Source organism: Epinephelus moara, chromosome 11 (assembly GCF_006386435.1).
Source record: "Epinephelus moara isolate mb chromosome 11, YSFRI_EMoa_1.0, whole genome shotgun sequence".
Classification (NCBI taxonomy): Eukaryota; Metazoa; Chordata; class Actinopteri; order Perciformes; family Serranidae; genus Epinephelus; species Epinephelus moara.
The window spans coordinates 32,224,629-32,250,472 of NC_065516.1; the positions used below are offsets into that span (position 1 = coordinate 32,224,629).

The following is a 25,844-nucleotide window of genomic DNA, read 5'->3' on the forward strand; positions in this document are numbered from 1 at the left end:
GGTCGTTTAGGCAGAGTAGGTACTGTATTTAGAGATGGAGGGAAAGATGACACACGATTAAAACGTCCAGCAGTCATTTGCAGCCGTTACAAATAACAGAGACTTGTACTAATATTGACTTTTTGCTTGTTGTTGGCAGTTATCATTGGTCCTACAGAAGAACCACTTTTACCAGGTAAATCATCCCCTCATGGTCTTTGCAACCTACTTGTATGATGCATGCTATTGTGGTTTGTAAAGTTTATTTTAAACCTTGTCTGCTGCCATCTTTTCCCTCATGAGACAAAAAAATTTAAACGACTGTGCCCTATTTCCTCGTCTTTCGCTCTCTGCTTTCTTCAGACGAGGATGCTGGCTTCTCTCGCTGGTCGTTATGGAGCCCCTGCACTAAGACCTGCACTGATGCTCTCAGCCCGGCCATGAAGTCCCGTCATCGACAGTGTGTCAGACCTCCGTGCTCCGGAAGCTCTCACCAAGAGAAGGCCTGTAACCTGCCGCAGTGTTCAGGTACTCACATTATCTCCCTTTGCTGCTGGCAGCGTCTGTGATCGCAACCAAATCTTGTACCAGCCAGACATGAATTTCACAAACCATCTGTTTGCCTGCGTTGTAAAAAGGAACTCAATTATGTGCTGTGAGTGAAGGTGGCTGTGTGAACATGAAGCAAACTCAATAATGTTGCTGTGGAAAAGACTGCAGCACTTGTGATAAGATGAAAACTGCCACACCAGTGGATTATATCAGACGACAGAGGAGGAATATTTCTGTTATTAGGAGCCGGTGTGTGAGGGAGCAGTAAAATCTCCACACAGACCGAGCTCCATAGCATCTGTCGCTTTGCTGTTTGATACTGTTTGTGTTGTGGCTTGGTTTGTCGTTTCACTCCGTGCTTATCTCAGAGACGACAGAACAGACTTAGTAGTGGACATGCCGTTTTATTTACTGGCAGCTAAAGTGTTTGATTCTTGTGTAAAATATCCATTTCAACAGAGGGGGTAAACTGTAGTGTACACACACAAACAGAAATACCATCCAGAAAAGAACATGCGGTTTTGAATGTGTGTGAATGTGTGACTTGTAGGTCTGTGTTTGTCCCCACACACCAGGGAGATAATATAGGTTATGAACACAAGTCCAATGATACAGCTTTCAAATATTTAGGCTCTGTAGGCATCACTTTTAAATCTCAAATGAACTTTGGACCACATGTCTATAGTCTCATCAAATCCTGCCACTTCTACCTGAGAGATATTTTCAAAATCACATCAGTTGGTTCTTTTCCTGACCTAGAAAACCTTAGTCATACTTTTGTATCCTCGCACTTCGACTACTGTAACACACTGTCTACATGCTTCGGTAAATCTTCAGTAGCTCTGCTTCAACTTGTGCAGAACGCTGCAGCTCATATTTTAACTAGGACAAATTCTTGCCTCCCTCCACTGGTTGCCAGTTAACATCATAATTGATTTGGGGTTTCTTTTGATAACTTTTAAAGCTCAACATTGTTTAGCGTCAAGTTACATAGCTGAGCTTCTGACTACCTACTCTCCAAGTCGTGACCTGAGATCCTCAATCCCACCCTCTGCAGTCGTCCCTAGATCAAGGCTGGTAACTAAAGGTTCACCCCAATGCCAAATCTTGCATCCATGTTTCCTTCCCCAACCAGGAAGTATGTCTGTAGAAAAATGAGACCTAAGTGTCATGTGAAGCGACGTTGTTCTAATGACGGTGGCAGCTGATTACAGCTGGATCAGCTGTCAGGAGGCTGATTGTGAGTTCATTATTTAATAACCCTTAATATGATCACAATGTCTTTGAACACTGGAAATAATTTATTAGGTCAAATGTTTCAGGGAAAATTCAAATTCTGTAACACATCAACCCGACGATCAGGAATGATCAGCCTCAGTGTGACTGAAATCTCTCTAATAAATGAATAAAGTTGTTTGTTCCCTTTTCTTGTTCAGATTTTTAACTCGATGGTGAATCAGACAACAAATAAAATACTAGAAAAGCACTCAGACAGTGTTGCCAGATCTCGCGAGACAAATAAGCAACCAGGCCTGTGAAAACAAGCCCAAAACAAGTGACTTTTTCTACGGAGCCCCCGTAAGTTCCGGTGAGAGAAAATTAAATAACCCGTGTGCACGGTTTTACAATCCATGGGGAAGGATTTTAAACTGTGGGTACAGATTGTCAATTTACATCCGAAGGATTTTAAACTGTGGGTACAGATTGTCAATTTACATCCACGTGGACAGATAAGTAAACTGTGCGCAGTTTTGCAAAACTGAAAATATCTGCTTGACAACTTATTATTGAGCTGGGAACAAGCCCAAATAAGCAACTACGCTTTAGAAACAAGCCCAAAAAAACTGCAGCCCGTGACTACCAATATTTGTAAGCGACTTTACAGAAAAACAAGCCCAAAGTCGCTTATAATAAGTGGACTTGGCAACACTGCACTCAGAGAGTGCAGACCTCCGCCAAGTAGGTGATATTCCCTCCCCCTCTGCATCAGATTTTGCAGCCTGCATCACAATTAGGTTATTCATCACTATCATTATTAGGTTATATATGCCTTCACCATGGAGACACTGTGGTGTATTTAGCGATTAGCATTAGCTATTACCTAACGTTAGCTAACTTTTGCTAACCGCTAACGTTTGTCAACGTTAGCTAACTTTTGCTAACCGCTAACGTTTGTCAACCGCTAACGTTTGTCAATCGCTAACGTTATGCTACCTTTTGTAACGGCAGGAATAAACACAACTGTAAGAAAGAAATAGGCAACGTTGCCGTTTATGGCTGTTTAAAAATGTGCTGGCTCTAGTACCAGCTGAAGATGTCTTCAATGTAATTGCTAACGTTAGCCGCTATTTTGTTTAAGCATGTGCATGACCAAAACATCAAGTTGGGAGGCAGTTTTAATCAACAGCAGCGTCTTGTACATACGGGGTCACTGAGTCAGGAAAACCCCCATTCAGTCAGACGGTAGACTTTATGTATTCCTGACGAGCCCAAGTAGGCCTACTCGCCACTGCCAACCGGAGGCGCACGTCTGGTCATGGAATGAGTCTATTCTAAAACGTGGTGAATACACAGTAATTTCATCAAAATCCGTTCATAACTTTTTGAGTTATTTTGCAGACAAACAAACAAACAAACAAACAAACAGACAGACAGACAGACAGACCAACGCCGGGGAAAACATAACCTCCTTGGCAGAGGTAATAAAACTTGGGAGTGATACATTTGAGTTTAATCTCTTATCTGTCTTCACTCTGTATGAAACTCCAGTGATGTTGTGATCTATCAGATTAGTCCGATCAGCTGCAGCGCTGTGCTGTCCAAACAATAACTGATATCCAATCCGGGGGGTGTGTCGGTTGGTAAAAGACTTCCGCGAAGGCTGCACTCGTGTATCCTTGCTTCCCTCCCCTCTGAAAGCCTCCTCTCTCCTCGACTCCTCCTAGCGCATTAAGGAATTGAGACGTCCTACAAGATGGCGAGTCTCAACCGATTTCCAGGTCAAGTGATCGAGGATAGAGGAGTCGAGGGGGGATATCTGGATGAACCCTCTGCCTGAGGAGATGAGGCTGTCGAACACATTGCCTGTTTGAAATCATTGCTTGTTGTCTAATTTCTTTGCACTTAGTGAAGCACTTTGTAACTTTGTTTAGATAAGTGCTATACAAATAAATATTATAACTAAAACTGACATTTAAACTCAATAAATTGCTCATGTAATGTGACTGCATTACAGTTTTCACTTTAACAAATAGATATTACAACTTTACTGTAAATCCAGTGAACAGATGTTTTACTGTAATTATAGTAAACTGCAACAAGAGCTGTAAGAACAAAGATGAGATACCAGCACTTAAACCAAAGCATCACAATAATTAGACGAAGCTACACAGATATTAATTTACCATAAGGAGCGGTCTTGTGTCTTCTGCAATACGTCCCCAGATGGAGGCGATGTATGTGTGGGGCCAGACTGTGCACGGAGGAACTGCTCGTGGACAGACTGGGGGGAATGGAGCTCCTGTTCGCGGTCCTGCGGAGTGGGTCAGCAGCAGAGGATCCGAACCTTCCTCAGTCCCCGCACCAACGGCTCGTGGTGTGCAGACATCTTGGGAGGAAACCTGGAGCATCGCTTCTGTAACATCAAGCCCTGCAGAGGTCAGAGTCAATCTGCAAATGTATGTCTTTGACTGTACATCTTGTTTTGAGCGTAACTGGTAGGTTTTGGGATTTTCAAGTGCATTTCTGTGTTGGCTTCATGTCTCGGCCCTGGAGGTTGCCGCTTGGGCAGAAATTAGCTGCGGGCCCCTAGTGACCCCTCACCCTCAAAATTCTCCCACACACTGTACATTGTTTCTTGTTTTAGTGGTAATTAGTAATCAGTTTGTCAGAACTTGATTAAGCACACGTTTACTGATGAAAGTGCACCATCTACACTATAAATAATAAAGACCTTAAAATAGAGTGGTGCAGGGGTGATACCTTTATGTAGGTCAACCAGGAAATTAGCGTTGCCCCAGTTCCCTCCACAAAAAGGTTGCACCTTTTGTTCAGCAAGATAATCTCAACAAATGGCCACCACTTTTAGGAGTTTTGAAGCATAAATGCAATCACACAATGATCACGTCTTCAGTGTCACCACCAGAATGAGGGCGCGAGGACGGTGTTTGGTGTGATGGCGTTTAATGTCCCCAGCAACCTCTACAGTCTTAATTAACCTCTTGTTAGTAACCACCATTTTTAAGACATTGCAAAGCCTCAAAAATCATGAGTGGGGTTGTCACTGATGTATTTCATGTTGTAGAACAAAACATGAAAATATCTTAGTTTCTATTAACTACAGACGAGTAACTACAGACCTTATTTCAGGCGTCTAGTTAGTTCAAATATACTCACTAATTTCCTGGATTTTAGGATCCATACCTGAACCAATCTATTAGATTTTGGATCCCTGATAAGACTGGCCCTCGAAATTAGGTAATGCTGCTGTGTCCGTCCCTATTAGTTCAGTTTATATTGTGCTTTAGTGAACTAATTTATAATTAAGGCAAGGCAGCTCTATCTATATCGCACATTTCATACAGCAGGGCAGTTCAAAGTGCTTTAGGGGCAAAGTCATTACAGGGTGGAGTAGGCAGTGTAAAAAAGGAATGTTTTTAGCTTTCACTTAAAAGTATTCAGAGTCGGGGCTGCCAAACATCTGGGAGGTTATTCCAGGTTCGTGCTGCATCATGTAAGGATTTTAGAACTGGGGTAATGTGGTCATATTTCCTAGTTTTTCTTTGGCCCTTAGCAGCAGCATTCTGAATAACCCGAAGTTGCTGAACAGCCTGTTTTGATAGGCCTACAGGAAATAAAGGCATGGGTGATCCTCTCAAGGTCCTGCTTTGACATTATTCCTCTGACTCTAGCAATGTTTTTTAAATGGTAGCAGGCAGATGATGTTAGGGATTTGACGTGGCTGTGGCAATTTCAATCTGAGTCCAGGATGACACCAAGGTTTCTTGTGTGACTCTTAGTCATAAGAGAGAGGAATTTGAGGTGAGAGCTGACAATTATTATGTTGGTCTTATCTCTTTTGAAATGAAGAAAAATTTGGTGCATCCAATCACTGATTTACTCGATACAGTGACACAGACGTTCTACAGGTCCATAATCACCTATTAATGAAATGACTACAGAGCAGTTGCCACAAGGTGAACCTGGAGCCTTCTGCCCCCTGTGGGTCTGGGGATCCATGCTGTGTAAAGGTTTGGATAAACGTACCCTTTAGACCCGAATTCTTGCTTTAAAAATGGAATAAAAGAATTCCTGTTTAGTATAAAGTCTATGTGGTTTGTAGAATAGTATAAAACATGATAAAACACATGTAGTGTATTTTGATTCCGTGCTTTATGTTCATGTCTGTTTGTGTATTGATGTTGTAGTGGACGGAGGCTGGTCTCGCTGGAGTCCCTGGTCCCGCTGTGATAAGCGCTGTGGTGGCGGGCGCTCCATACGCACTCGCTCCTGCTCCAGTCCTCCGCCCAAGAACGGGGGGAAGAAGTGCCAAGGAGAGAAGAACCAGGTCAAACCCTGCAACACCAAACCCTGCGGTGAGACAGACCCAACATGTTCACACACACACGCACTCGTTGAGTTTAGATTGCTATGACCCAGAGGACAGAGAGAAATTTACTCATTTATTCAGCACGTGGCTGTTTTTCTAGGTAAGTCTTTGTGTTCAAAAAGTCAGCACAGCCTGTGATCAGCATTCTTGGTGAGGCACGTTGTGCGAGGAAAATGCCTGCAGCATCATGGGAAAATTCATGACCTTCTGTTTGTGTATTGTCAGATGAGAAAGGCTGCCCGGCGGGCCAGGAGTTCGTGTCGTGTGCCAACCAGTGTCCACAGCGCTGCGCAGACCTCCAGCAGGGCATAGAGTGCCAGGGCAACACCGAATGTCAGCCCGGCTGTCGCTGCCCTAAAGGCACTGAAGCTGCTATCATTTTACTAACAGATAAGCGTGTGTGTGTGTGTGTGTGTGTGTGTGTGTGTGTGTGTGTGTGTGTGTGTTTGTCTGCATATCTGACTGATTCTTCCCTAAAGGTTCGGTGCCTGCTGGTATTCAAAAGATAAGCACCATATAGTGTGTGTGTGTGCGTGTGCACAAGCTGTATCTGAATGAGCCTGGGCGCTGTTAACCCACAGTTCAAATAAACCTTGTAAAGGGACAGTTCACCTAAATTACAACACTATCTAACATGTAATTTAAAGAGTTTCTTGTCAAAATTCTGTTAGGTTGGAAGAAGGTTTGCATTTCTGGGATGTTGGAATCATGACCTCAGTGTTTCTAAAATCCTGACTGTCCCCAGATTGGATTTTTTTCCTACCAAAACATATTAATCATCAAAATTCTTCACAATTTTTGTGGCTAATGAGCCCATCATTTTTAAAGTGCACATAGCATTTTTAATTTCACGTATTTCAGAGGTCGCTAAGGCCCTTAAACAGCTGCTGCAGTGGAATAATGGCGTCTAACACAACGCATATGTCTGTTCATTAACATCGTGCATGTTTTAAATAACTAATGTGTGTGTCCAGGCCAGTTGCAGCAGGACGGGGTGTGTGTGCAGCTGTGGCAGTGTGACTGCGTGGACTCCTTGGGACAGATTTGGGCGGCCGGCAGCTGGCATCAGGTGGACTGTAACAACTGCAGCTGCTCCGATGGACAGCTCCTCTGCACCAATCACAGCTGCCAGGCCACCTGCATTTGGAGCTCCTGGTCCAGTTGGGCGTCATGCAGCGTTTCCTGTGGGCAGGGCCAGAGAACCAGATACAGGTGAGGAGAAGATTCATTTAAGGTATCTCTCAGAGGAATGTATTTCCTCATAAAGAGAAATAAACTGTGTCTCTGTTGTGTGTCAGGTCCCTGATCCCAGAGACCGAAGGAGCAGACTGCCAGTTCGAAGAAGTCCAGCATAAACCCTGCGACCCAGGACCCTGCCCACCTCTCTGTCTCCATGACAACCAGGAGCTGAGAGTGGGGGACACCTGGCTGCAGGGGGAGTGTAAACAATGGTGAGATGGATGCACACAAACACAGAGGGAAAAGTATATTATGCTGATGAAGAGTTTGCAGCAAACAGAAAATGAGAATTTTAAGGATTCTGCTTTGTGTTTCAAACACTCATTTGTTTTGCCTCCCAGCACGTGCACCCCAGAGGGAGATTACTGCCAAGACATTGACTGCAGAGGTGGGTCGCTGCAGTTATTTTAAAGACAAAGAGTAGATGAAGCAGGGTGAATGTGGTAGAAGAGCATGGACACTGTTGCAGACGTGTTCGACTTAACATTCAGCTTGCATTACTAGCTAACTTTTGAAAGAGAATATCCACATTTCCATTTGACAGGAGAGAATCTCACATTATGTGACATTGTTGCCTCGTTCTTAAAAAGTTGACTGACATGCTGCTAAGTTGCCTTCAAAGATACAGTGAGTGTCAAAAGGCCAACTCCTGTGTGTGTTTCCAGTGGACGGAGGTTGGACGCCATGGTCAGTGTGGTCTGACTGCTCAGTGACCTGTGGTCGGGGCACACAGGTTCAAACCCGCGCCTGCATCAACCCGCCTCCACGTAACAACGGGTCTCACTGCAGCGGGCCGGACAGAGAAACACAGGACTGTCACGCTCCTCCATGTCTGGGTGTGTACAGAAATGCCACAGCTATATTCATACCTTCAACAAACTGTGTGTGTAATCTCGGAGGAAAAAACTGGATTGTGAAGTAATTAAATACAGCTCACAGTTGCCCTCGTCATATTGACCTACTTGTCTACAGATGACCTTTGCCCCTGGTCACCATGGTCACCATGTTCCCGGAGCTGTGGCGCAGGTTCTGTGTCACGGCGCAGGGTGTGTGTGTGTGAGGAGGGAGGAGATGCAGCGTGTCCCGCTGAGGTTGAGGCTGAGAGGAACAGAGAGGAGACCCAGCTGTGTTACAAGCAGCCCTGTCCAGGTACGGAGACGGATGCTGCTTTGGGTTGTGGTCAGAGTGTGTGCTGCGCTACAATGAAACAAGGTCCTGTTTGTGGTCTGATGATATTAAATATTTCTGTGGATAAAAAACATGATAATTAGATTAACAGATTTCTATTTGTAAATTGAATGTTGTATCGTTTGCTGTCCATACCTATGCCTTTGTAAAGCGGCGCACACACCTCAGTGTTGTGTTCACATATTCACATATTCTGAATAATTTAATATGTACATGTTGACGAAAATAATGAGCTCGACCTGGTTTGATCCATGTCTGGGTTGAATCAGGTGAAGTCTGTATTTAGACCCTCTCGGTCACATGCTCATTACTGACCTGATGCAAACAGACTGCTGATAATTGTACTTACTGTACTTTAATAATATGTTTGGAAGCATCTGTTTAGTGTGTGTTTGCCTTTTTGTCTTGAGGCAATACAATGAGACATTCATTAAAAAGAGCAGTGTGTGTCGCAGACAGCAAATTTACATTATTATTATTAATATATTTAAATGTTGGCAAGAAAGATCGTGTGGTGTTTATTCCGAGGCTGGACTAAAATTAGATTGCAGTACATTCTCACATTTACCTCAATAACAATAAATGTAATGTTCTTTAATATGACAGGTGCATAATCCTTTCTTGTATATGCTCACTTATTATATATGTATTTATTGTGTTAACTTAATTGGTTTGCCATTCAATAATCCAATTAATAAGATGTATTTTCCATCACTGTCCTCGGCTAAATTGGGCAGTTGATTAATAAAATGATTGATTTGATATTATTGTGCTATTTGTCGCTGTTAGTGTCAGATCAGGATGGTTGCTAATTGAATTTTTCTCTCTGCTTAACGTCACCGTGGCAGCTGATGCCAGTAACACGGCGTCTTATTGATTGTAAAAGAGGATAACCTAATGATGGGTGTATAAATAGATCTGATTAACTTAGCAGTAGACTCATCAGGCCCGACTCTGGGTCACATGAGTACAGGCTGCTCCACAGAACCTAACGGGTTTGTTTAAACCTGTGTGCAGCACCAGATTGGTTGATTTGTTTTTCCTCCGCAGGCTGTCCCATGTCGGAGTGGAGTGTTTGGTCTCAGTGCTCCTGTGAGTCTCAGAGGCAGCAGCGCTACCGTGTAGCTCTCTCTCCAGCCACTAGGGGGCAACAGTGCACTCCTGTTGAGACACAGAGCAGGATGTGCAGTCTCAGTCAGTGTGATGGTGAGTTAACAACCATGGAAGAAAATGCATGTGAGCGCATAAAGAGGCCTGTTTGTCTCACTGTTATTGTGCTCAAGATGCACTTGAATGTTTTATTTCATGGAGCTTTGCCTCCAAATGGTCACACAGGGAATCAAGCACCCCTTTTTCCGAGCCCATGCATATAATTGAGTGTGTGTGAGAAATTGATTTTATTCATGTTGATACTGTTCGTGATCTACTTCATGTTTTTTCTCATATTTATAGATTGTGAAGCCCCATTTGTGTACTCAGCATGTGGGGCGCCTTGTGAGAAGCAGTGCGCTCTCCAGGGCCGTGGAGATCTGTGCTTAGGTGTCAGAGAGTGTACACCGGGATGCTACTGCCCACAGGTGAGTTTTTCATTCGCCCTTGTACCTTGTCTTTGTGGTTTCTGACAATTAGCATTGAAGGTGAGATTAATCTTTTACTGTAAAGGTAAAGGCACCGTCCTGATTGCAAGTAGTGATGGCCAAATGAAGCTTCATTAAGCATTTTCTTCATTTTCTAGGCCATCTAGATGGCTCATGGAGAGAGAGGCTCAAAGAATGGTAATTCAGTGTGCTCTCAACCTTCTGTTGAACAAAAAACGCCATCTAGTGGGCTCATAAAATAAAGAAAACGCTTCATGAAGCTTCGTTTGGCCATCACTAATTGCAAATAATTGAGAGCAAATGTGAGTCAGACAGTTTTAGTTGATGATGCAAAACGAACTGATATTTGTGATATGTTTCATGTGTCGCAGTGGCTTACACACCTTGCAGTGCACATTTCATATCACATTATATTAAATCTGAATACACATGATGTAAAAGAGAGCGATCAGTAATATTCAGACTGCTCCTTTTGCCATCTGCATATAAAATTTGCTAGACTTTGTGCGTATGTTTCTGTGTGAATCCAGGGCAAAAATATACTGACATGAATTTAGAACGTGAAATATGCTGTGCTACATATTGCTGTTAATACATCACTTCGGTGTGTGATGACAGTGATGACAATTTAGTGATGTTGTTTGGCCCAGTTTGGGAGCCTCAAGCTTTGATTTATTGCAAAAATCCTCTCTGATAGACTGATGATACGCCCATACAGCAGCAGCGAGGGGAGATAATGAAATATGGAACAGAAAGCAGATCTCCAGTGATGTTACACGCCAGTTACCATAATTCATTCAACAAACATGAATTACTTTTACAGCACGTCGTTCACTTGCTGTAATGTTTTTCTGGCCACTTGGGGGCACAACACCACAACACTGACATATCATCACCACCTTTTGAGTTGACATAGCAAACATTCGTGTCCTTCTGATGAATGTCAGTACCATATTCTCTCTCTGTTCTAGCTCCCTCTTTGGTCTCTACCAACTCCTGAGGGAAATATCTGCCTCTTTAGCTGCTAAATGCTCCACTAAGTTCACCAGCTAGTTGTTGACTGTGTCTGTCTGCAGTTCGGGCCTAAGCGGGTAGTGTACAGTGGGTTTTTAGAGTATTCAGTCAAGCTGAACAGCTGTCTTCTGGGACCAAAAACAGCACTGTGAGAGCAGTGAGGCTGAACCAAAACAGTAAAGTTGCAGCCGGAGAGATAAACAATGAGCTGAAACTCACTGTAAAGCTCCATAAAACAGAGGGGAGCTACAGATCGTCTGTTGGGTCATCACTATGAGCAAGCCCTTTCACATTATCACATTTGACACACTGTTATTGGAAAAAGTTTGATTATTGCTGCCTGTAGCTGCAACATAATCGCATTAAATGTTTTCCAATAAGACTGATTTGCCTCGTGTAACATCAGTTAACATCTCTATAAACATATATATTTTTTTTAATTCTGTGTTTTCCCTTCTAGGGTCTGCTGCAGCAGAACGGTAGCTGTGTTCCTCCAGAGGAGTGTGGCTGCGTCCACCTGCAGCACCACACTTCAGGACGGCCACCCACACCTGTATCTGTCCCTCAGGGAGCCACGGTCACCATAGGCTGCAGTACCTGGTCAGACCCTGGCTGTTAAAAACATATGAAGCCATGGCAGAGGGCCTGATGTTTTCTGTTTATTTCTGTTTTATTTTTAAACTTCTACAAGACAGAAAGTTTGAGAAACATTTGTAAATAAGTGATAGCAACTGTGTATTGATTGTGTTGCTGCAGTGCCAAGCTCTGCACTGACACAGAAGAAATTTCAGTATGGACTTTTTTAGGGCCTACTGCCGTGACTATTTGTGCCTCAGTGCTGCAACTTTTCATGGCCTGACTGCTGACATATTGTTATTGTGACCTGTTTCTCTGCTGCAGCCTTTGCCATGACGGAACTTTGCAGTGTGACATGAGAGAGTGTGAAGGTGAGAAAGCTGAGTAAAGAGAGTAATGGTAGGAGCTCATGGTTGAATAATCCCATCATCCTGTTACTCCTCTTTTTCCTTATCTTCTTTTAGTCATCCTCAGTGAGTGGTCAGAGTGGACTCCCTGTTCCCCCTGTGTGCCCTCCTCCTCCCTGCAGCACAGCGACTCCCATGCAGGAGTTATCGGTGGCAGTAAAATGGTCTCAATCCAGAGGCGTTTCCGGGCTTGTTTGGACCTGGATTCTGGTCTTCCAGTCTCAAGGGAGGAAGAGGAGAGCCAATGTCCAGGACCACTGCTAGAGGAGAGGCTCTGCCCGGATGCTAACGTCTGCAGAGGTAATTGTGTCTGTCCAGGAAGACAAAAAAAAGGTTGAGTGAGTCCTTTATCTCAGTCCAGAAATGCAGTCAATTCCTCAGTCTGTCCTTTGTCAAGCTCCAGTTGCTCCTCTTACTCCAAAGTGAGTGAAAGTAATGAATGGGATAGTTTTGCTCCACCCGAGTTCCCCTCACCATATTTGATATTTTCCATCAAAAGATTGTATGTAGACAACGCAGTGAACCAGTGAGAGCTCGACAAGCATGGCACCATAAAAAAAATGAATCACAGATCAGGTCAGAGAGTGTGATGATGAAATGACTCCAGCATGGCTCTCTTTTCAGAGGAGAAGGGAATGCTGTCATGCCGAAGTACGGGTAAAATACAATGCAAGGCAAATGTATTTGTACAGCACCTTTCAACAACCAGGAAAATCAAAGTGCTTTACATAAAAAGCATTAAGACAAGTTGTGTAAGAGGCACAAGCCGACATAAAAACACGTCTATAAAGAATTCATAGGCTTAAATTGAATAAAACATAAAAAGGGAAAAAATAAAATACAGTGCAGTTACACTCCAGTGGGAGATATGAATAAATAGGTCAGAATACGATTCAATAAAAAGCAGTTGAAAACAGACATATTAAAAAGCCTGTCATTCACTAACAGAGTTCGTGCAAACATACAGTTTTATGAGTTTGTTCCAGGTATTAGGTGCTTAAAAATGCTGCTTTTCCATGTTTAGTTTTGACCCTGGGAATAGTAAGTACACCTGTCTCAGAAGACCAGAGATGTTGGTTCATATCAGAGATGTATTTTAAACTATTGAGTAAAAACTGATTATTATGTGACAGGCAAGAGGCCACTGCCTCTGGACTGATGGATTCAACTAAATGAGGGTGAATGACCTGCTGAGGCAGAATACAGTGGTCAGGAATGAGTCCTAAAATGTGGGAATTAGTCAGCATTTTGCAATTCCAGTTCCCTCCCTTAGTGTAGTTCGTTTATAGTCTAAAGTTACCGTTTTACCTCTGGCGATTACATTTACACTAGCTTACAAACTAATGTCAGCTTACCTGCTAATAAAGACTGTGAAATATGATGTTATTGGTACATTTTCCAGTAGCATTAAATATGATGTTATTGGTACATTTTCCAATAGTGTTAAAGATGTCATCACAGGTACATTTTGCAATACCTTTAAATATGATGTTATTGGTACATTTTCTATTTTCTAATACCGTTAAATTTGATGTTATTGGTACATATTCCTTTTTCCAATTACCGTTAAATATGTTATTGGTACATTTTCCAATAGCGTTAAAGATGTCATCACAGGTACATTTTGCAATACCTTTAAATATGATGTTGTTTTTACTTTTTCTATTTTCTAATACCGTTAAATGTGATGTTATTGGTACATATTCCTTTTTTCAGTACTGTGAAATATGTTACTGGTACATTTTCCAATATCCTTAAATTTGATGTTATTGGTACATTTTCCAATAGTGTTAAAGATGTCATCACAGGTACATTTTCCAACAGCGTTAAATATGTTGTCACTGGTACATTTTCCAATACTTTTAAATATGATTGTTGTCACTGGTACATTTTCCAATACTTTTAAATATGATGTTATTGGTACATTTTCTGTTTTCTAATACCATTAAATGTGATGTTATTGGTGCATTTTCCTCTACAGTTAAACATGATGTTGTAAGTAAATTTACCAATACCGTTAAATATTATGTTATTGGTACAATTTCCATTTTCAAATACCGTTAAATATGTTGTCACTGGTACATTTTCCAAGTATGTTAAATACAATGTTATTGGTACATTTTACGTTTTCCAAAACCGTTAAATGTGATGGTTTTGGTACCATGGCCCTACAAAATAAATAATTTCGATAAATTAATCACAGAACAAATAAAATCTTTAAAAAATTTACGCTGATTAGTCGCGTGCCGTGGTGCCCTTTGACCCGGTGCATCATTAAATGCCACAGTGGCTTTGTCTCAAAATGGAGGCAGACGAGATGACGCTGCTCGGCCCCGTGAATGGTACGTTTACATTTAAAAAACACCCGCAGCGAACTTTTGACAGGAACACCGTTCACTGCAATTTCTTCGGTAAATAATTTTCGTATCGTCTGAGAACTTCAAGCCTGAAACGTAAACGCGAAGCATTTAGCAGCGAACACGGAGGTCCGAGCTAACACAGCCTCTGATGCTAACGCTAGCAGCTAGCGTCGTGAAGCAGCCACGAGCCGCTGATAAACAGCCCTCGAGACTGTTTTAGTCGTTGCCAAGGAAACGTTCGAGCGACGATGACATACATTGTAACTGTCCTATCCTGACCGCTCATCTGTCCGTGCAGATAATGAGATATAAATGCCATGCTTAGGGTTGTTTTAGGAGTGAACGTATAACATGTAGACTGTAGACATTCAAATATAGAGATGCTTGGAAATAAGGACTGAGCTATGATTAAATAAATCGGGTTGGCCTATTAGTTACATCAGAAGATCTTCTTTTGTTGTTGTTCTGCCACTTTTCTAGCGTAAATATTTGGCATTACTCTGAGCAACCTGTAGGGAAGGCTGCAATAATACAATGCAATTTGATTTCCCCTCTAATTTTTATTTCTACATATTTATGTATCATCATGTTGTTGAATATTATTTCTGTCTTACACAAATCAAGTATTGTTTCAATAGGGTACAGTGACTATTTTACGTAAACATAACTTTCATTTTTTTAGTTGGCTTTTGAAAAATCAATCAATCAATCAGTTTTATTTATAAAGCCCAATATCACAAATCACTGCCTCAGACGGCTTTACATACAACATCCCTCTGTCCTTTGGACCCTCACAGTGGATAAGGAAAAACTCAGTGACAAATCAGTGACCCCAAGCGGACTCTCTGGAAGTTTGCAGATTCTTGGATTCAGCCTTGATGTCACTCATGTGTGAGTGTACCTTAAATCTTTGTGAGAGCTTTAGCAGCATTTCTGTACGAGATGGAGCCGCTTGATTGACTGAGAGACACATGTAAAGACACCATTACAGTAGTTGAGCCTGGTAAGGATAACCCATGGACAGGTTTTCTAAATCCTGCGGGGACATAAGAAGTTCAATTCTTGATATATTCTTATAGTCACTTGATGATATTGTTATGTTAACTTGTGTGTCGTTGACATAATTATAGTAGGATGTTTTGTTATGCACAATCTGAGCTTGTGGGGATGGTTTTAGAGGTTGGTTGCACGGAGGAGGCCCGAGAATAGTGCCTTGAGGAACTCCGTTTCTTTTTGTTTACTCAGATGTAGAATTACAGAAGTAAGATTCATAGCAGATTGGGAAAGTGGCATGAAGTCACATACATTTTCCAGTACAATTGGATAATTTTAACTGTTAATCTATGATTTGAGGAGCATTTAAAACAGAAGAGAAAAAACAGATTATTTTCTTAGAATCTCTTGAAAACAAATCTATAATGTGGTACCACATTGTCCTGTGAAAATGTATTGGGTGTCAATTTCCCGCTGCCAGTTCAGATTGATAGTTACCATCAGCAGGTCGTTTAGGCGCTTGTAATCAGTACCCACAGTGAAAGTGGCATTGAGCATCCCCACTACAATATTGTCATTATTTCCCAAAGGAGTGAAAATGGAAAAGGGATTTGAGGAAAGGAAGAGTTAGATGTCCATGTGTCTGTGGGGATACATATTGTAAGGATGATTGGATTTGGTGGCGTGTGTGTGCAAAGAATGATTCGTCCTGAACTCTGTCATCGCCCCATCCTTCTCTGGTCTGTCCCCTTTGGATACGAATGGGAATGTCTGAATTACTACCATGCTTAATGGACCTTTGCACGTCAGATATTTGAAATCCTTTACTTCATCATAGTTAGACTGCATATGTGAAACCGCTCAGTGAGGATGAACAGATGTTTTATTTACTATGGTGTGAATAAATACAACAAAACAACACATACAAATCAGACATCTCACCAGTGCAACCATGCTTGTACATAAGTCCATAAACAGTAAATATGCTTTCGTTATCGTGGATGATGATTACTACAATTACAGCTATTACAGTAGTCATCATGGTAATTATGGTCATTATAATTAGGACGAGAACAGAGTTGATGGTGGTTATGATAATCATTCTACCCTTCCAGATCTGTGCCAGTGGAGTGTCTGGAGCGCCTGGACAGCCTGTGCAGAGCCGTGCAGCGGTGGAGTCAGGCAGCGCTTCAGACGGCCCCTGGCCTCTCCTCCAGGACCCCGCTGTAAGAGCCAACAGACACAGAGCCAGAGCTGCAACACAGGACTCTGCCCAGGTACAACTGCTCCTTTTTTAAACAACTCAGCGGACTTAGACATAAATCAACATAAACACAAAAGAAGTTAACAGAAAGAGAATTTTAAGAGGGAATGATTGATTTTCCTTGTTTCCCAGGTGAGCGCTGTGAGGACAGGGGGCGGACCTACCAAGAGAGCTGTGCCAATCAATGTCCTCGCAGCTGCACTGATTTATGGGAGCATGTGCAGTGTCTCCAGGGAGCCTGTCATCCTGGTAATATTGGACTTATTACATGAGCAGTAGCTTAAGGCCCTGATCACACAGTAAGCGTTTTAGCAGCTGGAGGCACATTTTTGTAATTGTTTTTAATTGCTGTAAGCTCCTGCCGTTTTTGCCAGAGCGCTCTGGACTCCTCGAGTTGGAAAAACGGAAAGCGGAAGGAGAAACTGGTGGTAGCGGTTGCTGGATACCCAGAGCTATTCGGTTCAGCAGGTTGTCAAACTGTCCCGGAGTCATCCTAAAATATGCCTGTAAACGTCCATCACGGAGGAGAAGCTCCTGGACCAACTGGTGGTACTCCCCATGATCCAGCCTCTTTTTTAGGGTCTCATGTACCCACACAGATCTCTGTTTATCTGCTGACAGCCTCTCGACCTCAACCAGAGCTACAGACAGTACCCTCTGCCTCAACATGTCAGGAACTAGCAACTAATTACTGTCAAATAACTAAGATATATAAATAAACGGTAGATTGATTACGCAGTAAGGTTAGAATAAGGAGGTGAGGTTGTGGTTGCCTGGCAACAATAAAAAGGCGCAGCAAACGGTTTTTTTTTTTCCGCTAGTGGCATCCAATTGGGAAAAAAGACACTTTCTGTGTGGTTGGGGCCTACAGTACAACATTCTTTTATTTCTGGCCAGCAGAATATCTGTTTGTGTATTTTTACATTTCCCTTTCTTCATTTTACTTTTATCTCAGGTTGCCGGTGTCCGCAGGGACAGCTGCTGCAGGACGGCCACTGTGTACCAGTGACAGAGTGTCGCTGTGGTATCCCATCTGGCAACGGGACGCTGGAGTTCGTCCCTAAAGAGGAGCTTTCCATGGACTGTAACACCTGGTGAGAGCAGCTCTGTGTGAAGTTTATTTTTAGATGTGAGAAGTCAAAGCTACAAGTTTGAGCTTGTAAAAAAGGATGTCTCACATTAAGAGCAGACTTTATAGCCTGTTGGTCTGTTATACTTGTATCTAGGGTGTCTTTCTTTTCCTCTAAGCATGAGATCAGTTTGTCTCTCACACCTCTACAAACACCCCTCTTTCTGCAGTGTGTGTGAAAATGGGACTCTGGCGTGCACTCAGCTCCCCTGCCCGGTTTATGAACCCTGGAGCCCATGGAGCTCCTGCTCAGTCTCCTGTGGGCGTGGCCACATGACAAGGACACGCCTTTGTCAGGACGCAGAGGGAGGCCCTTCCTGTGCTGACATCATGCAGACAGAGAGCTGTGGTCTGCCACCGTGTCCAGGTTTGACATGGAACATGTACCCACATGCACAACTGAGGAGGTCCTAAAATGTTTTACACCATACCAACTAAACTGAGTGTTAAAGGAACACATTTAACTTACTGAATGTTTCTGTGTCCTCCCTCTGTCTCTCTCCAGTGGGATGTTTGTTGAGTGAGTGGTCACCCTGGAGTGAGTGTAGCGCCACGTGTGGCGGCGGGGTGTCTTTGCGGAACAAGACGGTCCTGAGGGAGCCTGAGCCTGGTGGGATGGCCTGTGTTGGACCACTTGAACAGCACACTGTCTGTAACACCAACAGCTGCCTGCCTGGTAACACCAACACACACAACTTTAAAATTTGTAAACTGTGTACATTTAGGTTCTATATTTCTACCATGCAACATAATTCCTCAATTCTACTAAATAAAGTGGTTGCCAAGCAACTCAAAGGAACTTTAATTAGCTGTATTTTGTGTTAATTTATTTTTAGCGCTATGTAGTCAAAGGTGTGACCTTTAATGTGACTGAGACAATCTGTTCCTAAGACACAGATTAAGTGTGCATAGAGAATAAAAACAGAAGCACATGTCTTTGTATTTAAATATATGTTATACAAAATGTACATCTATATATGTTAATGTATCTATGTGTGTTGCAGAGTGTCCCAGCGGGCAGGTGTTTAGTGACTGTTCAGGTTCGTGTCCACATACCTGTGAGGACCTGTGGCCACACACTCAGTGTTTACCTGGACCCTGCACCCCTGGGTGCACCTGCTCTCCTGGACAGGTCTGGACACCTGTGTGTGTGCACATGTGTGGTTGGATAGCTGTGGTAGAATTTTAAGATCTAATTCCTCCCAGTCTCACTGTTTCCCTCCTAGGTGTTGCACGAAGGCTCCTGTGTGTCCCCCGCTGACTGCCCCTGCTCGCCGCTGTCCCTCCCGACTGGTTACCACAGCTGGAATATCAGCAGCGAAGAGATCACAGAGGCTCTGCTGCCACCTGGAACGGCCATCCAGCACCTCTGCAACACATGGTAATACACTACACATGGTTTCATCCATTCATTCACTGTTTTAAGCATATTTCAACCACAGCAGGCAGACTGTCCTGCACTTTTTAAATCTGGACCTGGTCTGCTGCAGTAGCTTTAAATGGTCGTTATGGGACTTAAGTGCCAGACTAAACCTAGTCAAGCCTCACACAGACCAAGAGTGCTTTTGTTTTTTCAGGCTGCGGCTAAGACAACTAATTCCTAACTTCCATTAATTACACAACTTACTGCATTGAAGCAACTGTTCATGTCCTCCATTTCTTGGCCACATTTGAAAGAGTCTCTGACACATTATATGCAGACTTAAGGGTCCCAGAGTCCACCTCTGATTCTTTATGCATTGAGATGGGAGAGCACAGAGAACAGGATTAGATATGAGTATTGTTGACTATGCCTTCTACTGGATTTGCTGAGGTTCATGCGATTTGCAGTGTCAGATTTGTTTGAACATTTTTTTTTGCCTGTTAAGAGAAGCTGCAGAGGGTGCCTGAAGGGCTGAAAAACAACGATTGTAGTGGGAGAAACTGATATTAAACTCTACTCCATAAATATGCGGCAGCAAAGGTGAACACAACAAGTAAACGTGCATTTTTAAACACCATACTGAGTCGTGATGGATGGCTGTGTGTGGTCAGTGAACTTGAACTTGACTTTCACTGAGGAGCTAATGCACTGTGATGATTTAATTATATTTTTTATTTGTATGTTTACACTGAGGTGGCTTAAGTTGTTTATCATCAGCATTGCCTCTGTTTTCATGTCCTCATAAATGTGTCCTTTTGCCTCTTAATAAATTGATTCCTGCGTATTAATGTTTCATCCATGCCATGTCATTGTGGCATGTTTGTAACTGTGGCTGTGCTTCTTTATCCATCGATTGCAAGTCCACATGAAACAGATATTTAGAGTTATTTTTAATAATCAAGCAGGATCACATGAGAGGGAGTGTTATGGTCCTGAACATCAGCTCTGCTGTGATTCAGTCGTATGCACGAGGCCGCAGTTCTACAAGCGCTATTATACAATAGTTCTACAAGGGCAATTTATTAGTTCACAGTAATCTGTGACAATAGGTTATGATTTCTTAGTTTACTGATTGATTTATTTTGCACTGCCAACACAAATTTTTCCGCAACTGGACTGCAGCCAAGCAACACTTAAACATTTCTGCACAATCACTTGCTCCTTTGTGTATGTCCACACGTTACCGCGGGCCAGCTACTTTGTATTGTGTACATTTATCTGTATGTTTCCATTTATTGTGCAGCCAGTGAAATATGAGTCTGCTGACAGTCGATTTAGTGGCATGCGTGTCATTTCAGTTAGTTAACAGCTCGATCAGATGGGTGACGGTTCGGCACGACCCTGTACCGAATTATTGGGCGCAGGATATTATTTTATTTTATTTTATTTTATATTAATTCCGTTTATGCGAGCCGAACCATTCAAAATATCTAGTTCCCCGACGAACATAATTGACTGAAGGACCGAGTCCCGTAAATCTCCGCTTTCACTTTGTGCAGCACATTCTCGCATTTTGACAACATGGCAAGTGAGCCTGACGAACCTGAAGACCCACCCGCAAACAGTCCTCCGTTTGGGAGGAACCAACTTTGGTTTCAGGGTAAAATACGAAGATGGAAATAAACAAGTGGACAAGACAAAAGCAGTGTGCCGACACTGCAGAACAGCGGTCGGGTATGTACTTGGAAACACGTCTAACATGCTAACGCATCTAAAGCGACACCACCCGAGTTTGAACGTTAACCGGCGCGACTAGAAAAAGCAATCTGGTGCAAACTACAATATCGTCGTCATTTAAAAAGAAAGAGCGTTTCCCTGACCATCGCGCTAAAGAAATAACCAACGCCATTGGAGTTGAGTAAAATTGTTTAAGCTGCACTTTAGATATAAGCATGTTTTGTTTACTGCACTTTAACAAAGTGGGAAAGCTAAGTAAGTTCCTAGTAAAACTGAATCTGAGCAGGCTTTAAAGCTGACCAGCTGCACTATACTTTTTATTTTAATTGAGTAAAACTGTTAAAGCAGAAATGTATATTTATATTTTTCATTCAAAAAATGTGTTAAAAAAACAGCAGGATTTTATTTTTCACTTTTATATTTCTATTTTCATTCAAACAATGTGAAAAAGCAGGATTTTATATATATTTGTTTCATTCAAAAATTGTGTAAAAAGAGTTAACTGCTGTGGTGGTATGTTTTAATAAGGTTACCAATAAGTAAAAGATATTTAATAGTTGTCTATTTTTTTCATTACTGTACCGAAAAAAAACGAACCGTGACTTGTGTACCGAGGTACATACCGAACCGAGATTTTTGTGTACCGTTACACCCCTAGTGATATGACACCTGGAGGTCTGCAGTGAAGTATCCAGGCGTCTTCCCTTCCCTTCGTTCTCATCAGACAACCATTATTGTTATTTCAAGATGTTCATCTTTACAGTGCAGTTTATTAGGACGACCTTTAATGTAGGCTAATCATCATACATGTGATTAACGGTTCAGAACACCTGTAAAGCAGGGTGATGCATGCATATCTAAAAGTCCCAGTGAAAGGTGTCAGGGAAGATTGAGTTTCTTGAAGACGGTTCGCCACAAGCCGAGGCGAAACGTCTTCAAGAAACTCAAGCAAGTCCAGTTGCCTATGATATAGCACTTAAGATTACCATGACTTGGATGACTGAGAATCTTCACCTACATGTTGCCAATCAATTTAGGAAGAACTGAAGAAGCTTCTTGCATGAGAGGCGAAACGTCTTCAAGAAACTCAAGCAAGTCCAGTTGCCTACGCACTTATAATAGCAAAAGCCCTCAACCTAAGGAGAGACCTAACAAACTGTCTTTGCAGCCACATGCACAGAGGTTTCTGGGAGGTGTTGTTTGTCTTCAAGAAACACTGGCTCAGGCGGTACCATTGTCAGGTTTACCATGGTCTGATTTATTCATGATAAACGTAGCATAATATCATCTCTGAGTTAATGTTTTGGAGCATCGTCAGAGTTTGATTTCATTGTCTCAGTCAAACTATACAGTCAACAACAGTCCAGCTTGGTACGATGATATGAGCTGTAATAGATAGTCTGGTATGAAGCAGACATGTCGTAAGTCATCTCAACTTCCTCACACTGGTTTTGATGCTCATTTATTATACTCCGATGGGCTTAGCTGTGTGACATGATGATTGCTTTAATATCTAAGTGTTCTGTAATATCACTGTTGTTGTTTTCCCCTCATATCATCTCACTCACCTGATTCTTCTCTCTCCAGTGTGTGCCAAGGAGGAGTGTTCAACTGTACCACCGAGCGGTGTGATGGTGAGTGATGCTCTGTCACAGCTGTCCTCGCCAAGCACGTTTCTTGCACTTCATAAGGCCCCTCTCTTTTAGCACTGGAAACACCAGCAACAACAATCTTTAGTTGAACTGTCAGGCCCATGATAGATATGTCAACCTATCTATAGTTAGTAACAGCTGCTGCAACAGTTGGCTCAAATAACTGCGCGACAGCCACATCAATCATAGCCCACAAAGGCCATTACTGGGTTTTGTTTCGTAAACACGCGATATGATCTTGAACCAGCAAGGGGAGAAAGATGAAAGATAAAGGGGAGCGGAGTGTCACAAAGTGCAACCAATCATATCCTCTTAAGAGAATTGAATGTGTGAAGAGCTCTGTGATTTGACCCGGGTTTCAATCTGTCATCGTTTGATCAGCAGCGCCTTTTATCCTCCTCCTGCTGCCTCTCCTCTGGATTTGGTCGAAGTGAATTCCCTTTTCCCAGAGAGCAGTGTTAAATAGAGTTTAAAGGAAAGTCTGGGTATTTGTCCACCTGTGAGTTATTCTCATATTTTAATAACTATTGATCATGATAATATTTTACTCGGCACCTCCATAGTGGATTATCTGGAAGGCGCACACTCTGTCAAGAACAGCGTTGATTGGAGTGTTGAGGGAGTGTTGCCTCCTACAGCTTTCAATAGAACTCCCATTTAACAGAAATCATGTTGTCAGAAAAACAATAGGTGCCTCTGGTAATGACAGCACAATCAGCTGGTAAAAATATGAACAGGGATCTTTTATTAAAGCTGATTCTCACTCGGTGCTCAGGCTGAAAAGGTACAGTGGGCCAGAGGTTTAAATATTCGAAAATAACAGTTCATGTACTAACTAGTGATGGCACACAGCTGGCTAAAACAATCATTCCTGATCAGTGTACAAATAACACAGTAACACACCAGATATACTTAATGATATTACAAAAATAACAAAAAATGGGATGGAATCACTCCTGCAATAATACGGCGATCTGCAAGTTACAGCGACCAGGGGCGTATAGTGGAGGCACCAAATGACCATTCCCTACTTTCTACAATCCTACTCCCGGCCCTCTTGCTCAGACCACACCCTTCTTTAAACTCAGCCTTCATTTTGATCTCAACTGCACACCTGTAAAGTTTTGTCATGGCATCTTGCAGGCTTGCAACAGAAAGGTCTGGCTGGGCCGACTCTCACTTTATGATTGGAGAAAAAAACGCCCGGCTGCTTGTATTTCTTTCAACCAATCACAATCGTTCTGGGCGGTGCCACAGCAACGGTGCGCTTGCAAAAATATTGCCGGGGGAAACAGGTTTTGGTGTAAGACGCCCACAAAAATATCGCCTACGGGATACGAACCATGGCAGAAAAATGGCTACATCCCTGCAAGATCAAACACTGCAAAAGTTAGTAAAGGACGTGTTGAAAATGGTTGAAAACTGCTACACAACCGGAGGTGGTAGGGCGGGACTTCAGCGGGTGGCTCGTTCCGCCCAATGAGAGGCTGATCTATGCAGCGAACTTCCGCCCACTCAGACTACCAGAACCACAATTCGCCTTGATGACACACAGACTCACGAGATGAAAACAAAACCAATAAACCAACAAATATAAACTCAAACAGTTATCTCTGAGTCCGACTGAAAGTTAACACAGGAAGTTAGTCCCCTGGTAATCCTTGTGGCTGCTGTAGTGAACAGGATAACAGTCATGGAGCAGTTAGTCTCTTTATTGTATAGTGGCATTCTATTAAAAATGATAACCGTATGTGCTGGGGCTACAGCTACAGATTCTTTTAGTAATTGAGTATTCTATCGATTATTCTGGCATTTAATCGAGTAATCTGATAAGAAATACTTCATGTTTTAATTAAGTTACTTTAGCTTTATTTAAGAACAGTAGTAATATATAAAAGAGAAAATAAGAAACGTCTCTGAAATGAGAGAAATGAGCAACACGTTTGTTTCCTTTTTTGAAAGTCAGAGCTGTCAACTCTTTGGCAGTCAGCGTGAGAGTCAAGCAAATGACCGGTTTCACACGCACTCATGCTGTCAGAAATAATCAGTGTCGGGCAGTAGCTCACTACAAGAAGCGACGTTATGAAATTAACAGCATTCTCAGTAGCGTGGTGGTAATGCCGCTACTTTCTGAGTCAAATAGCTTTTCAATAGTGAAGTTTATTAACTGACCGAGTAGCACGGTAGCGTCTATAAAAGTTACAGCTGTTTTTCCCAGGAAAAGCTGGCTTTATGCACGGCTGTGACTATTGGTAGCGCCTGTGCCACTAATTCATCACACGTAGGCCAACCTGCAAACCATCATAGCGGTGATATTTCAATCGTCATTATAAAATGTCATACAGACTGACTATTAATTTAAAGCTCTACAGTGGAAGTAACGTAAGCCTCGAGCCTTTTTAGTGATAAAATTATTTGAGTCACTCGAGGAATCGTTTCACCCCAGTATATGCTTAATTTTGCAATTGGGAAACTTGCAGACATGAACTATCTTCTCACATGTGCTACTCCTTCTCTAGTATGAGCACAAGCTAAATCAAAAGTGATGCACATTCTCACGTGAATACAAACTGCTGTGCACTGATGAATACAGCAAGAAATCTGCCTGCAAGTTGACCAGGAAGAAAATCCAAAATGCTTTGCAATTGACAACAGCAGTTGTAGGGATTGAATTGTTTTAGGTTCATTTCTGTTAAATGAAAGCTCACTCTGTTCTGGCAAATGTCTGTGTCTCCCAAAACTCTACAAAGGAGGTGATGAATAAATGTTATCATGACCAAAAGTTATAATGGATAAAACAATATGAGAGACACATCCAAGTTGACAATAACTATAATATTCCTTTAACCTGCAACAGTGTCTGTTGCTTTCAAAGAGATGCATTAATGCAAACATATTTGGTTTTGGTGTGTGTGCTCTTTAACTTGCCTTTTCCTTAATGCTCCATTTTCTCCAAGAGACCTCTGACAATATATCTAAACACATAACAAGCTGTCTGTGGTGAGACTTTGTCCAGAAATGTACACATTATTGAAAACAAATTTGTGCACAATGTTGACATTGGATTTTTGTTTTGTCGCCTATTTCAGCATTATTTCAGTAGATGTTGCCGTTAACAAATGGCTTTAATAAAAAGCGGTGTGACCATAATATCTGTAATTGTAGTTTATATGGGCGAGCCGAGG

The 25,844-nt window shown here is 42.3% G+C and overlaps 1 protein-coding gene across 1 annotated transcript in view; it reads left to right on the forward strand.

Moving 5' to 3' along the window:
- sspo (SCO-spondin) overlaps positions 1-25,844 on the forward strand; it is a 102,246-nt gene that overhangs the window by 47,770 nt on the left and 28,632 nt on the right. Inside the window, exons 89-111 of the mRNA XM_050056713.1 lie at positions 140-175; positions 343-507; positions 3,976-4,188; positions 5,958-6,125; positions 6,365-6,499; positions 7,114-7,351; positions 7,438-7,590; positions 7,720-7,766; positions 8,044-8,214; positions 8,351-8,527; positions 9,617-9,772; positions 10,019-10,143; positions 11,639-11,778; positions 12,079-12,125; positions 12,219-12,461; positions 16,630-16,791; positions 16,911-17,027; positions 17,734-17,872; positions 18,078-18,274; positions 18,413-18,583; positions 18,912-19,039; positions 19,134-19,288; positions 22,595-22,641. Of these exons, the coding sequence (XP_049912670.1) occupies positions 140-175; positions 343-507; positions 3,976-4,188; positions 5,958-6,125; positions 6,365-6,499; positions 7,114-7,351; positions 7,438-7,590; positions 7,720-7,766; positions 8,044-8,214; positions 8,351-8,527; positions 9,617-9,772; positions 10,019-10,143; positions 11,639-11,778; positions 12,079-12,125; positions 12,219-12,461; positions 16,630-16,791; positions 16,911-17,027; positions 17,734-17,872; positions 18,078-18,274; positions 18,413-18,583; positions 18,912-19,039; positions 19,134-19,288; positions 22,595-22,641 (3,330 nt within the window). The remainder of the gene's footprint in view (positions 1-139; positions 176-342; positions 508-3,975; positions 4,189-5,957; positions 6,126-6,364; positions 6,500-7,113; positions 7,352-7,437; positions 7,591-7,719; positions 7,767-8,043; positions 8,215-8,350; positions 8,528-9,616; positions 9,773-10,018; positions 10,144-11,638; positions 11,779-12,078; positions 12,126-12,218; positions 12,462-16,629; positions 16,792-16,910; positions 17,028-17,733; positions 17,873-18,077; positions 18,275-18,412; positions 18,584-18,911; positions 19,040-19,133; positions 19,289-22,594; positions 22,642-25,844) is intronic.